The sequence below is a fragment of the Scylla paramamosain genome, chromosome 23, assembly GCF_035594125.1.
Source record: "Scylla paramamosain isolate STU-SP2022 chromosome 23, ASM3559412v1, whole genome shotgun sequence".
NCBI lineage: Eukaryota > Metazoa > Arthropoda > Malacostraca > Decapoda > Portunidae > Scylla > Scylla paramamosain.
Window position 1 is genome coordinate 181,247 of NC_087173.1, and position 15,513 is coordinate 196,759.

Below are 15,513 nucleotides of genomic sequence, written 5' to 3' on the forward strand. Positions count from 1 at the left end.
TTGTTCCAGCCTGCCTCATGTTTTCTTGTCATTGCCCTGGCAGGTGTGAGATGAGAAGGACCTCGTGGTTTAGGAGCAGTGGGGGGCTGATGGGAAGCTTTATGGGTGGGAGACTTTCGGGTGTAAGACTTGCCTTGTTGGGTTGTTCTGCTATGAGCGCATAGGGAAACAATACCCGCGTAGGTTGGCGGGCCGCGGGAGCCAGCACTCAGTTTGTTTGTTTTTTCTCTATGTATGTATAGTGTCGAAATAGCAAAGGCATCGTAGAAAACACTAATATCTGGAGCTTCATCACTGTGTTTCAGGGAAAATATGAGTAAATCGTGTGAGTCTTGCCGTGGTAGGAAAGACTGCTTCCTGCGGGACCTTATCAAAAGAGCGTCTGGCACTGGTTTGGCAAGCGGTGGGACTAATAAAATAGGATGTCTTTGGTAATGCGTATATAGGAATATTATTGCCTGCGAAACACTACCTTGGCTTTGCAGTGAGGCTTTTGTATTCAGATGACCGCGGGATCTCTGAAATATGTAGACACAACTATACTAGGCAGGTCCAGTGAAAGGTATCACACTAAATGTATTGCTTCATCCAGACGAGTTAGCAGCACAAGCATGAAGTAGGGTGGATCTCACAGGTGTTTGCTTTTGTTGAGATCCTTACCAAGAAGCGGTGACATCCAGAACCAACAGCAACTACGAGATCTTTGTGGTCTGTGGAGCCTTTGTTGTTGTTGTTTTGTTGTGTAAGACGACTTTATAGGGAACATCCTGTGTCCTCGCAGTAACCACACGAAAATGCAGGTATCTAACTAGGAGTAATCAGAGAGTTGTTGTTGTTGTTGTTGTTGTTGCTGTTGTTGTTGTTGTTGTTGTTGTTGTTGTTGTTGTTATCAGAACCACAAATGGAGGAAGGTGGATGTGTTTTATTACTGAGCAACAATAAAGAAAGAAGAATAGATGAGTCAGGCCACCTTGGTGGAGATACTCAAAAGTGACTTTCATGTTTTGTGCCGTGAATACTTTTTATGGCTAGACTGAAGTGGTACTTATTATTTTCTAAGTATATCCTTGCTATTTTTTTTTTTTAGATTTTATTTTGCTGCAGCTGTTGTGCATATTTAACATTCTCAGCGTTTCAAGTGTGTTCTGTTTTCAGTGTTGTTTTTCATGTATCCATGTGTTCTTGCTTGGAGGAATTTGACACGTTTTATTTATGACATTTCGTGTTTTTCTTCAGTATTTATTCTTTCGTTTTTTTGTTCATGTGTATGTTGTAACTCATGTAGTAAAGGATTTGTGGTGGTTTTGTTTATGATGCTTCATTTTTAGCTCTTTTTAGAATAGTCAAGCTGCATCACTTTGTTATGTGGATGTTTTGATATTTTCAGGAATGGATGGCAGGTGGTGCCGCGGTGAACACTGCCAACACGTGCAGGAGGAAAGTGAGTACCTGCTTCATTACATCATGTGCACTCTGTTTTCGAACTCGATGTTAAACTTTTTTTTTCCATGTCAACCGAAACCTGTCTGATGCCTGCCTTTCTCCTGTCTGCTTCCCACGAATCTATGAAGGAAAGAAAGGATGTGCTTCCATGGTATCGTGTCAGTAGTATTATGCATTCAAGGATTAGTTTAAACCTTTTTCCAGAGCGTTGTTTTGTCTCCAATTTTTCTGCCTTCCCAGGGTATATATATGAAAGAAGAATGTAAATTTAGTCTATACTGTTCATTGCAACATCTTACAGGGAAAAAGTTCTTTGAGGATTAACCGAGAATCTTTTTCAAAGCTATAATTTTTGTATTTCAGTCTTCGTGTGCTTATTTTAGTGTATGCATAGAGAAAAGAAGGATTCGATATCATACATTTTCTATAATAGTGTCATCTTTATATTTACTTGGAAATTCAGTTGAAACCTAACATTTAGGTATCATTTTTGCGTTCCAATTTTTTTTCGTATGTATCTTTTGTATGTACGAATATACGAGTAAAGAAAGGAAAGATGCAATTACAAAAAAACTTTCCAGCATAACAGGAATATTCACCTGAGACTTTATTAGGTAACAAATATCAGATCTTCTAATTTATCCGTTTATTTATCGTTTACTGTGTTTTAACGTTATGTAGATTAATAATATTTTGCATGTTATGATAAAGTGTCCTTGGAAACTATTACTGTAACACATTTCATTTAGTGTGGATTTGATTTCCACGTAAAAAAAAACATAAATAAATAAATAAAAATAGAATAAAATAAAATAAAAATCTTTCCTTCTATTGAGAAAACATATTTACATTTTCTTTGTTCAATTGGTATTGATATTATTTTTAACTCTGATTTCCCGAGAAGCGTTACTACCATGATATTTAGCGTCATAACCTTTGCTGCAGCTTTATTCAAGTAAAATCAAAGAGAGGAAAGCTTGTATTGTTCTGTGAAGTGTTCTTATTTGTCTCTGTGTGTGTTGATTGTCACCTTGAAAAGTCAAGGTGACGTGGGCCTTGATGACTAGAGCCGGCCCACACTATTTGTCTCCCTTTTTTTAGAGATTCGTCGTTGTAGATTTCTGAAAATATTTGTTTCATTACGTTTTTAATTTTCCTTGTCAGCGAATGAAAGAAAATTTATGATTTTCTTTATTATTTAGTAACGTATTGAATATCTTTGGAGGGATTATTCCCCTAGCGGAGCGAGGGGGCTCTACTTTTGTTACTGCACATCTGTACACCCCACCGCTCCCGCCTGGCCCTGGAGGGTACAACAATGATTTGGCCAGGAGCACCTTTTGTTGTCCATTGCATATAAAAATTTCGATTTCAGTTTCCGAAACACTTCTTGGTTGTTAACTTTTGGAGGCGTATCTTTCTTATTTTACGTAATTTCTTCGTCAGACTCACTTTTTTTGCTGTATTTTGCATATTTCGATTTATCGACATGTGGGCGAAGATTTCTGCCTCGCAACTCTTGCAACTATCGCCTCATCACTACAGAACGAGTTGGAGGGCGCAAAATGCACGAATTATTTGCCATAACTCACTTCATACACGGAATAGCCAGTCTTGGTTGACACCATCAGACTCAGACACTTTTTTTTTTCTTTTTGTCTTGAGGGTTTAACACAGTCCTCTGATTCTGTGTTTGTCTTGTCGGATGCAGCAGCGGCGGGATCTTTTTCCTTCTTCACGGCCAGACGACGAGGACTGGCTTTTTCCTGTTCCTCCTGACACACTCACAATTTACCGGTGAGTGACGGGGACGGAGCTGTGTACGTCCTTCCATTTTTAGGTTTACATTTAAGTGAAGCCTGTCATGCTTGCCTATGTTATTCCATGTGCATGTAAGGTAAGGCTGCTTGACAAAGTGTCTGACTCACTGCAGACAGTTGCTTTATGCTGTACTGTAATAAACAAGTTATTTCTCAGTGAGTCACAAAAGTGCCTCTCAGTACGATGTGGTAATGAAAAGTAGAATATGAAATAAATAGATAATAAATAAGTGAATAAATAAATAAATAAATAAATGGATGGATTAATGCATACCCCAGAGAACATTTCATACCTACTGAGCTTACCATAGCAAATACACTGATATGCTACAAAAAATGCACACAAGTATATGAAGATGGAAAAAAATGGGGGAAGTCTGTCTTGTGTTGTTATTTCTATGGTTACTGCTCTTCTGAATTTGCAATCAGCATGCGTCTCTCCTTTCCCACGCTGACGCTACACAAGACTTTCACCTTTATTCCGTTCCCTTTCAGTAGTCCAGGAGTGAGTTAAGCAATATCTTCATTCTTTCATCCCCTTCATTGGTAAACTCTGGAATTATCTGCCTGTTTCTGTTTTTTTTTTTTTTTTCCCCTTCCTGTGACTAGTTGTTTTAAGAGTATTGAGGCACTTCCAGAAGCATATTTAAATTTTTTATTGTTGACTTTTTTTTTTTTTTCTGTATGTATGGAAGCGGCAACTGAAAAGACATTTCTTTGTTCCTCTGTTTGCCATTCGCCAAGAAGATATGAGAGTGTGAGTATAAGTAGTGGCTATATGCAAATGTTACAATACCATTTTATACTGACTCTAAATTAAAAATGTATTGCATTGTTTACTGAAGTGTTTCAAGTTGGGCCGTCCAATATCTTTTGCATCTAATTGATTTTTGTGTTCGGCTATTTGAAATTTAATTTCTAAAATGCAGTTCCATGTTTTTAAGAAGAATAAAGGGTTGGAGAAAAAAAAAGCTTTCCTGAGTTTTAATAGGTGAATGTTAATAACATTAGTAGTAGTAGTAGTAGTAGTAGTAGTTGTAGTAGTAGTAGTAGTAGTAGTAATAGTAGTAGTAAAGAGCAGGATTATCAGCTGCAGTGACACCAATTCAGTTTTTCTATTATTTGTATTTTCTTACTATTATTCCACACCTTGTCAATCCACGCAAGGAAAAAAAAAAAAGAAAAGAAAAAAATAAAACATATTAAAAAAGTGAGAGGCAAGACCAGCAAGTGGAACACGCCCTGCCTTCTCCATAGACTTCACGGGTTTACTGCCGCGCTTCCTGCCTGATAATTATACAGTCTTACGCTGGAGGCGCTTAATGTGGTGCATTTGTGTGAAAGAATTTACTTTTTGCCTTGAATATTTGTCTGTCTCTCTCTCTCTCTCTCTCTCTCTCTCTCTCTCTCTCTCTCTCTCTCTCTCTCTCTCTCTCTCTCTCTCTCTCTCTCTCTCTCTCTCTCTCTCTCTCTCTCTCTCTCTCTCTCTCTCTCTCTCTCTCTCTCTCTCTCTCTCTCTCTCTCTCTCTCTCTCTCTCTCTCTCTCTCTCTCTCTCTCAGTGACGTGCAGCAGTGTAGGTGTCGAGAGCAGAGCAAATGGCCAAATGTACGGCGACGGGCTAGTGTTTATATGCGCCACGTGGGGTGTGCAGTTTCTATTTAAAAGAGAAAGGCAAGTGGTCGTCCGGGGACAAGGAGGAGGAGGAGGAGGAGGAGGAGGCGTAGCGTAGCGTGGTCTGCATGGCGTGCAGGATTATGTGACGCTCAGAGGCAGCTTCCCTACACTGTTAGCTTCTATTAGAGTGAGCCACGTGACGGGGTGCGCTCTCAGGGTGATTGCTTGTATTCTATGTAGCCTGGCGGGGATGTGGCACTCCCTGCAGGTTATTGGCTCAGGAGGGTGAGGTAATGTCGGATGATAGTCTGGTACTCTGCTGTGGGTGATGAGTTGTGTTTGTAATGATACAGCGCCTAAAGTTTGTTAAAGTGATGCAGCTTGTAGAGCATAAATACAGTGACATCATCACCACTATAGTCTCTCCCTTTACGCTGTGACGGAATGATGTAGTTGTGGTGATGTAGTCTGGGATAATGATGTACACTAGAGAAAATAAATAAAAATCCCAGTAATATTAACAGTTGCATTCTCATGAAAGGTTCAGTGTTCCTCCATTATTTTGTTTATCTTCAGCATTTCCACTTTATGTTCACTTAACTTGACAAGTGTGTTCCACGTGTGTCCCTAGGCGAAAAAAAAAAAAAACGTACCATTTTATACTCCTTTTTCATATCTTGATTTATACAAAACTTTTTTCAATGATGTACTCCGTAAAACACTATTTTCTTTTTTGTCAGCCCTCTTTTTGTCATTATATGTTTCTAGCTACAAGCAAGTTTCTCCAGAAAAGAAAAGAAAAAATATCATCCTGTTGTTATATTCCTTTTTCATATCCTCACACAGAGAACAATTTTTAACAATAAATAGGGGTAAACTTTAGCCTCACCTCCTGCATCTCATCTTAATTTGTCTGTAGAAAGGAAAAAATCTAAGTTCTTTTCCATATATTCATTCATATAGACCATTTTTTTTTTGTCTTTAATAATGTATAGGATTAAAACATAGCCTCACTTCCTCTATCTCCTTTTTATCGTGATATGTTTTGACCCCACACGCTGGTTTGGTCCGCCTGCCCGTCTTGCCCGCCCCCATCCCCCTGACAGACCCGCGTGTGGCCGTGGAGTGTGGCTCCCCTAATGCTCATCCAGTATTGCTCTTAAAAATGATCCCGTGATGCGTCTACAGAATGGTTGCTTAAAGTGTGTTCCTGGGGTGGGGGGTGGAAGGGGATTGATGTGGCTTTCTGGCCTAGAACGCTCTCTCTCTCTCTCTCTCTCTCTCTCTCTCTCTCTCTCTCTCTCTCTCTCTCTCTCTCTCTCTCTCTCTCTCTCTCTCTCTCTCTCTCTCTCTCTCTCTCTCTGTCTTAGCTCGAGTTATGATTTCACTGGGTGATTTAAGAACATTTTCATGTGTCATTCATCAGCCATGACTTCCAACAGAAGCAGCAGCGGCAGCAGGAGGAGGAGGAGGAGGAAAGAATACAAAGGAATACAAAGGAATGCACTGGAAGACCAAACCTTGACGTATTGACGAGGCTGTTTTGATAATTATTCTACATTAATTATTTGTGGGAGATACAGGATAGTACAGAAGGTTCCTCCCCACCAATCCCTCCAGCAGAAGCTGACAAGATACAGGAACTGATACCACGTGGTATAGAAAAACCACATAGAACTTGAGAGAATAGTGAGGGAAAGAGTTGTGGTCTGTCTACTTTTGTTTGTGAGGGAGAGTGTAAATGCATGATAGTTGTGTGATGTGGTGTGTGCGTAGCGCAGGTGAAGGCACAGTTTGGTTGTTGAGGGGTGGTGCAGCATCCTTGCGTTGCGCTTTCCAGGGAGGCGGCAGTCAATCAGGCCACAGCTTCGGTCACTGGGTCTGTGTACCTTCCCTTTAGAGGCTGCCTACACAGGTTATCCCCTGCAACTTTGACCTCTAGTACTTAAAATCACAATGTTGATCAATAACAGGAAAATGCGGACGAAGAAAATGAGGATTACATGTGATTACAATGGATAACCAAAACAGAAACACTCCCACAGGTCTTTACATATCGCTTTGGAATTAATTTAGATTAACTACCATTTAGTAAAGTAAGCTAGAGCAGTGTATGACTTCTGCCAAACCGACACGTCCTTGTGCTTGTGCCGGCGTGGGAAAACCATCGTGCAGTGTGGGAAAAACTGGCTGCATTTTGATTGGAAAGAATGAAGTGAGATTTTATCATGATTCCTATGAAAAAAAAAAAAAAGAGGAGGAGGAGGAGGAGGAAGAGGAGGAGGAGGAGGAGGAGGAGGAGGAGGAGGAGGAGGAGGTGGTGGTGGTGGTGGTGGTGGTGGACGTGGTGGTGGTGGTGGTGGCGGTAGAGTTCATAATTTTTCTGTTCCTCCTCCTTAGGGTGAATTGTAGAGTTTTTTACTCTTCCGAAAATTGCACAAGTTTTTCTTTCTTATTGCACAAAAAAAAAAAAAATCAATAATTCCGAAAAGACGGTATTCAAATTTAAGAGAAAGAAAGCTTTTACACTTGTCTTATTCATTGTGACGTAACATTCTGAGGTAATTTGTGCGCCCACAGGCAGAGACAAAAGGGTGTTTGAAGTGGACGCTTTTGCTAATGCCGTTATTACTCTCTAGTGCAGTGGTTTTCATCTCTTTTCAGGCCACGGGCCACTAACAAAAACAAAAAGAAAATGTGGACCCTTTCAATTTTGTTTTAATACAACTAATCAACACTGCAGTTCGGTGGCCAGTGGCCACAGGCACGGTGGTCCACAGCACTTGACGACTCGTGTAGCCGCGTGGGAGCTGACAGAAATGAACAGGATGGCTCGTCACCTTGACGCGTATAATACAAGTATGTTCTCAGGCCCTAGTCCCGGATGGCGGCGTGAATCTTGAACATTCGTTGTAGATTAAACTTAGAAGTGACTCGAAGTATTACCTAACAGCTACAACTTAGACTGTCAATGGTTCTCTTAGATAGAAATGTACTAATAGTAGTTATTCATTTTGATCAAATTGTTCATACTGAATTTTCCATTTAATTTTTATCAGCAAATACAGTAGGCATCCTGTGGACCACCCTAAAGAGTCACTGTGGACCACCAGTTGAGAACCATTTCTCTAGTCAGATTGTTTCATGTGGAAGGGTCAAATAATTTAAAAGGGCTCTTGAGAACTCTTCGGGGCTGAATGTAATGCAGGTCTTGCGAGTGATGCTCGTCAGAGAGAAGCATGTGTTCTTTAAAATTTCAGTACTTTTTTTTTTCTGTGCGTTGAGTTAGGTATTAATTTACTTTTATGATCAAGTGTCATCTGACTACCACTTAATGCTTCCTTGAACTGCCTTACTACGGTTCTTTTCATGGATAAAAATTCCAAATAACGTGTTACATTTCATTGGTGGCATGATTTCCCTTTAAAATGAATGCAAAGCAATCAATGTGGCACGTTCCATATCCATTATTGTGTCACTTTATTATGCATACAAACACTCCTATTAACGTATCACATCCCGCCCCTGGTGTGATTCCCCTCACCATGAATACAAAGCAATCCAAACGCTACAGTTCAGCCCTGCTCATGAAACACACGCTCTAATACAACTAGGCTTTTCACTTACTTTCAGCCCTTGTTTTCTCTTTAATAGTGCGAGAGTTGACTGGCCTCTTCACTCTTTGATCCCTTTCACAGTTAAACTCCGTAATTCTCCCTGATTTTTATCTAACTTCCCAAACTTGTTATGACTTGAACTGATCATATATGTTTACTCACCTCCGTATGACTTGAGTTGCTATAAGAGACGAGTATCAAGACACCTTCCTAACTAAATGAACCAACCTGATTTAACTCTCTTTTCCATCCACTCTTTACCATGCGGAAATTAAGTGGTATTGTAAACTGTAACCAAATTGTTACCCTTATGATCTATTCTAGACTCTAATAAGTGATCTGGAGACTATGATAATAACACGCTCCCTCCACTGCACACCAGCTGTCCGTAATGTATCATGTCCAGTGGCTGTTAATATAAACTGACGCTCTATTAACCTGTCATCACTAATCAGTAATCATTCACGCACAAGCTCATCCTCGTCACCACAACATCACCATCACCGTCACCATCACCACAGCTTACACAACACTCCACCATGATTCTGTCCCATACATCACCCCCGCCACCACTAATCATTCCTATTTAATCTCCCATCCCTCACCACCACCACCACCACCACCACCACCACCACCACCACACCTCACTCTCAACTTCTCTCATTTTCACGAGCTCCTTTCTTCTCTTCCCTCGCTCCACCATCCTTCATCCTCTCTCCCTTACGTTCCATCCTTCCTTTTGTCGACATAATGCTTGCAATAGACGCCCTTCCTCTTCCTCCTCCTCCTCCTCCAGTCCCGTAGTATTAGCAGGGCCTTGTCTCCCCTCATAAGCAGGGAGCTGTGGGAGGAACTGGAGGGATGCTTATTGGAACATGTCGAAATAGCGTTGCCTAGCCGCCGCCGAGTATAGGAGTGTATTGAGGGTGCATTATCTCGGTACAGTGGCGGTGAACGGGGAGATGGATCGGTGAGTATGTTCAGGCGCAGATAGAGAAATGTGTTGTTGGTATTTAATTAGATATACTTATAAATAGATGGGTAGATAAACAGTTTAATAAGTAGAAAATAGATTAGATTAATAGATAGATAGACAGACAGACAGACATGGATAATAAGTACATAAGTGGGAATATATATTGTTAAATCCCCGTTGTTAGATAAGAAGGTAGAAGTATTAGATAGGGAGAGATACACAGATAAAACATCGACGAATGGATAGGTAAGTGAAGAAACACAGGAAGGTAGGATGGTTGAAGAGCAATATACATAAACAAATAAGAAGAAAGTGTAAATGTAAGCGATGAATCAGATAAAGAGAGAAATTAGCTGTATATTGATGGACAGAACATATAGAAATGCAACTGTAAATCATGGTAAACAAACTAAGATAAATAAAGGTATGTACTATGTTAGAAGGAAATTACATTAGAGAGTCAGCCAGCATATCAGACATTCAGAAAGCAGCACAGACAAAGACACATAGACAGACTGACTGATGGGTGCATATGCCAAATGAAATAGTAAACAAACATACATATATAGAATCATTACAAAAAGAAAAATATCAGAGACTTTGAGGCAGACACTGAATTTCGCATAACGAAGATATATGTATGTTCATGTTTCGTAAATTGCACACGAGCTATGGATAAAAAAGAGAGATTTTGCATATAAACCTAGAGAAACAAAAGAAAGCAAAACATTATAAAACACAAAAGAGACAATAAAAAAAAAAAACATGAATCCTCCTATCTGTGAATCACGTTGTAGACAGAGGCGCCCACACACACACACACACACACACACACACACACACACACACACTTTCCTGTCGACAAAAATACACACAGTTATCCTGCTAGTCTATGAATTACCTTACCAGAAATGGAAAATGCATAAATGTTATGAATTTTATGTATTGTTGTGTGGATCACTTCAATTGTGTTGAAATCTTAACGGCAGAACCATGGAGAGAGAGAGAGAGAGAGAGAGAGAGAGAGAGAGAGAGAGAGAGAGAGAGAGAGAGAGAGAGAGAGAGAGAGAGAGGATGTCTTGCAACACAATACACATGCATGTGTATATCGTGCACACTTTTCTGCCTCTTTCTTCTTTCTTTTATGCGACATTTGGAAAAAGCAAATGTTGAGATAGTGTGCGTGCGTGTGTGTGTGTGTGTGTGTGTGTGTGTGTGTGTGTGTGTGTGTGTGTGTGTGTGATAATAGACAAACAGACAGTATAGACAAACAGTACAGATACATTAAAATACACAAAATTGCACCTAAGCTGGGGACAGAGACTCCCAAGCAATCACGCACCCACCCACACAAGACAGACAGAAGGTCAAAGATATACTGATATACGTACTGACATACATTCTTCAACTGTTCGGTCAATGTGCTGACGCTACACGAACTTACATATTGTACTGTGCATCTCGAAGGAGTAACGCCGGGAGATGACAACGTCCGCCCTTTACTGCTCAGGGAAGCACAGGGACTGAGTGTGTTGCTGGCTGTTTGTTGGAGTTTTAGGATTCACGAAGGCTGACGAAGAGTTTCAAAAGTAGGAATGTATTGGAGAGAGAGAGAGAGAGAGAGAGAGAGAGAGAGAGAGAGAGAGAGAGAGAGAGAGAGAGAGAGAGAGAGAGAGAGAGAGAGAGAGAGAGAGAGAGAATAATGATAAAGAAATCACAACAGGAGGGAAATAAGCAGATATATGGAGAATGCATCGGACTAGAAATAGGAAGAGAAGGAAAAGGAAGAGGAAGAGGGGAAAAAGAAGGAGGAGGAGGAGGAGGAGGAAGAGGAAGAGCATTATCGGACATAAAAATGGAAGAGAGGGAGATGAGATGGAGGTAAATGTAGAGGAAGGAAAGTAAGTAGCAAGAAGTAAGATGAAATGAAGGAGGGAATGATGTAGAAGGATGCAAAATGAGATTATAAAGAGAGGAAGAGAAGGAATCAGAATCAGAATTAGAATCGGAACCTCTTGGTCTGTTATTGTTTGAACTTTTTTTCTGCAAAACAAATAGATTCAGTACATAAGTAACAGAAAAAAAAAACAGTAGAAAATATAGCTGTAAATGCCAATGACAGCTTGCAGTGCATAAAGAATAAAAAAAACAAGGTCTCCATCGTTACAAATACTGAACTATTAAAACTTACATCTTACAAGTTACGACACGGAAATAAAAGGACAAATCCGCTACACTGCAATGATGGTGCTGATGACGGTGATGACGGTAATAATATTAATTATAATGGTAATAATAGTAGTAATAATAATAATAATAATAAATAATATATTATAAGTAATAATAATAATAATAATAATAATAATAATAATAATGATAATAATAATGATAATAATAATAATAATAATAATAATAATAATAATAATAACAACAACAGTACCACTTCACTACGTATCGCCTCACGCGGGGAGCAGGGATGGGAGTGGCACAGGTCTTTCTTCTTTTTCATGCAGTATTCTTTTTTTTATACCTATGAAGCATAAACACACTTGCAGCCTCCGCTGGTCCCCCTACCCTCTCTCCCTTAATCCCTCCCGACGCCGCCCTTCCTCCCAGTCGGAAGCTTTCATCCTGCTGATAGGTAGTAAAGCCTGTGTGAAGAAGTGAGTGCTTCACCAGCTTTTTCAATGACATAATTTGATTGATGTCTATGTTGAGAGTGGACGTGAATTACGAATAAAGCAATCCGTGGTTCTCTGGGCTGAGTCATTCTCGTGCTGCAGGATGGACAGGTGTAATGTTGTGTTGTTGTTATTGTTGTTGGTGATGGTGGTGGTGGTGCAGCACAGGGGAGGGTTCCAGGAGGCGGCTCCAGACACAAGGAATGCCCGCCTCTGTAAAGTTCTCTGATCTCACCTACTGCTATTTGCACTCCACGACATGCTCCCACAAGTCAACAATTATCTAATTATCACTGTGGGAATGAACGCTCACATTAGAATCAGCAGCAGTTTTTTTATTGAATATTTCGTGCTGCATGAACACAGGAGGGGAAATCATGTGTTGAAATATATTTTGTTTACCGTTGGGGTTTCATGGCGTAGTGACAGTCTTGGGAACCCAGTGTGTGTGGGATGCCAGCGGTCATATCCCATAGAAAATACAATAAATGAATAACATGATGAAAATAATTCACATGATAATTCTTTAATACATACTGGCGTGAACATTAGATGGGGAAATAGACCAACTTTACAAAAAAGATGGGGAAGATGGGGAAATAGACCAACTTTAAAAAAAAGAAAAAGGGCCCTCGTGGCCCAGTGGGTAGAGTGATGCACTTGGAGTTTGGCGTGAGGGAAGTGAGGGGCGCGTAGGTTCGAACCCCCCTCTCGGAACTCACAAAAACCTTCAAAGAGCATCCCTCCATCACCATGTGTGCCTCAAACACACAGGTACGGTGATGGAGCTGCCCACGGGGAGGAGGGGAGGTGAGTGCGCAGCACCTCCCTACCCCTCCCCAGGGGAGGAAGGCACCGCCTTACCGCCCCCGGGAGAGCAAGGGAGGTGAGTGCACAGCGCTTCCCTTCTCTCCCCTACCTAACCCTGGCAAGTCTACGGGCTACCAGGCAAAAATTAATAAAAAAAATAAATAAATAAAAATAAAAAAATAAAGGTGAGTGCATAGCACTTCACCTAACAGGAAAAAAAATAAATGAAAAATAAAGGTGAGTGCATAGCACTCACCTACCACGAAAAAAAAATTAAATAAATAAATAAAAAAATAGAAAAAATAAATAAAATAAAAATAAATAAAAACCACCCTACCACCTCGGACCTCGGGAGAGCAAGAGAGGTGAGTGCACAGCACTTCCCTTCTCTCCCCAAGTCTACAGACTACCACACCAAAAAAGAATAAAATATATATAAGTATAAAGAAAAAAAAAACAATAAAAAAATAAAATAAGTCAATAAAATGAGTCTGGTAATCAACAATAAGTAATAAAAATAAATCAATACCAACCTGACTGACCCTGACAACTCCAAAGACCACCACCCCACCTGTGAAGCACGGGAGGTGAGTGTGCAGCACCTCCCTACCCTTCCCAGTCTCCCAGTTTGACTTTGACCACCAATCTGACTCATCCTAGCAACTCCAACTGTTCAGACCACCACCAGTATTCCCCACCCTAGCAACTGATCCTGGCAAGGTGAGTGCGTAGCACTTCCCGTGACTCATCCTGGCAAATTCTAAAGACCCATCATCCTGACTGGCCTTGGGGAGCATGGGAGGTGAGTGTGCAGCACCTCCCTACCCTTCCCAGTCTCCCAGTTTGACTTTGACCACCAACCTGACAACTGTACAGACTACCACCACTACCCCTCTGAGAGTGAGTGCGTCCCTTGACTGACCCTGACTGATTGGCCCCTGGCAGCTCAAAAAACAACCAACCTGACTGACTTACGGATATGTAATCACCAAACTGACTGGCCTTGAAGAGCATGGGAGGTGAGTGTGCAGCACCTCCCAACACTTCCCAATCTCCCAGTTTGACCTGATTCATCCTGGCAACTTCTAAGAGCAACTCCAAATGTACAGACCACCTGTACCTCCTATTCTCTGACCCACTCTGACCCTGATGGTGGTAGCTTCCCTACCACCAGCCTGACTGACCCTGGCAACTCTAAAAACAACCAACCAGACTGACTTACAAATCTTACTATAATCTGGCAACAGACCACCAAACTGACTGACCCTGGGGAGCATGGGAGGTGAGTGTGCAGCACCTTTCTACCCTTCCCAGTCTCCCAGTTTGACTTCCACTACCAACTCCAAATGTACCACCACCACCACCCCTCTGATGTTGGCAAGGTGAGTGCGTAGACTGACTGGACCTGACTGACTGACCCTGGCAACTCCAAAAACATCCAACCTGATAAATGTAACCTGGGGAGCATGGGAGGTGAGTGTGCAGCACCTCCCTACCCTTCCCAGTTTCCCAGTTTGACTTCCACCACTAATCTGACTCATCCTACCAACTCCAAATGTACCACAACTACCACCCCTCTGATCTTGGCAAGGTGAGTGCGTAGCACTTCCCTTGACTGACTGGGCCTGACTGACTGACCCTGGCAACTCCAAAAACAACCAACCTGACAAATGTAACCTGCGGAGCATGAAAGGTGAGTGTGCAGCACCTCCCTACCCTTCCCAGTCTTCCACCAACCTGACTTGAATTATGACTGGGTAGCAGGGGAGGTGAGTGTGCAGTACCTCCTACTTTCCCCTCTCTGACTACCCTACCACCAACTCAGACCACCAAACTGACTCTCTTAGAAGAACAAGAACAGGAAGCAACGCCATCAGAGGAAGAAGAAGCAGCAGCAGCAGCAGCATTACCGCCATCAGAGGATGAAAACAAGAAAAAGAAGCAGAGAAAAAGAACTACCACCACTTTTCTCAGAGGAAGAAGCAGCAGCGTCACCGCCATTGGAGGAAGAAACATATATATGTAAACTACGACTGGTCAAATCTCCGTTGGCGCCAGGCAAAGTTTAGAGAAAGAAAAAAAAAGTTCCAGGGGTCCATGTAAGGAAAGTACGCTAACTCAGTTAGGGGACTGACTATGAAAGTGCCAGGAAAGGCTGCTGCTTCAGACATCCACACTTCAACAATGCATGCGAGAATGTTGCTGTACTAGTTCTCTTTTTCCTTCTTTTTCTTCTCCTGCAGAAGACTGTCTTATTATTCCGTATTTTTTTTTTTCTGATAATATATTCAATGTTTTTTTTTTTTTTTTGCAGCACTTTCACCTTTTCTAAATCCATCCACCCTTTAAATTAAATAAATTTAGTACATTTATGTACCCTTTAGCCTTGGACAACTGATTACAAAAGAATTACATGAATATCTGACATTTTTCTGTAGTCTTAAGACGCCACGTCTCAAACACATGAGGCGCGGGTTGCGTTTGAGTGTACTGTAATATACCAATATAATACATGAATTTGTAATACTTTAATCACAATTTATATCTTTTC

General features: G+C 41.1%; 1 protein-coding gene and 1 long non-coding RNA gene across 12 annotated transcripts in view; both read left to right on the forward strand.

Moving 5' to 3' along the window:
* Positions 1-15,513, forward strand: part of LOC135111971 (circumsporozoite protein-like) — a 175,442-nt gene that overhangs the window by 146,695 nt on the left and 13,234 nt on the right. For 7 of the 11 annotated variants that reach the window (XM_064025657.1, XM_064025649.1, XM_064025652.1 and 4 more), the window contains one exon: positions 1,388-1,441. The exons of the other annotated variants lie outside the window; for them this stretch is intronic. In XM_064025657.1, the coding sequence (XP_063881727.1) occupies positions 1,388-1,441 (54 nt within the window). The remainder of the gene's footprint in view (positions 1-1,387; positions 1,442-15,513) is intronic. 11 annotated transcript variants of the gene reach the window in all.
* LOC135111970 (uncharacterized) lies at positions 12,688-14,756 on the forward strand. Its single transcript, XR_010273952.1, has 2 exons — positions 12,688-13,862; positions 14,554-14,756. It is a non-coding gene; the product is annotated as an uncharacterized LOC135111970 (long non-coding RNA).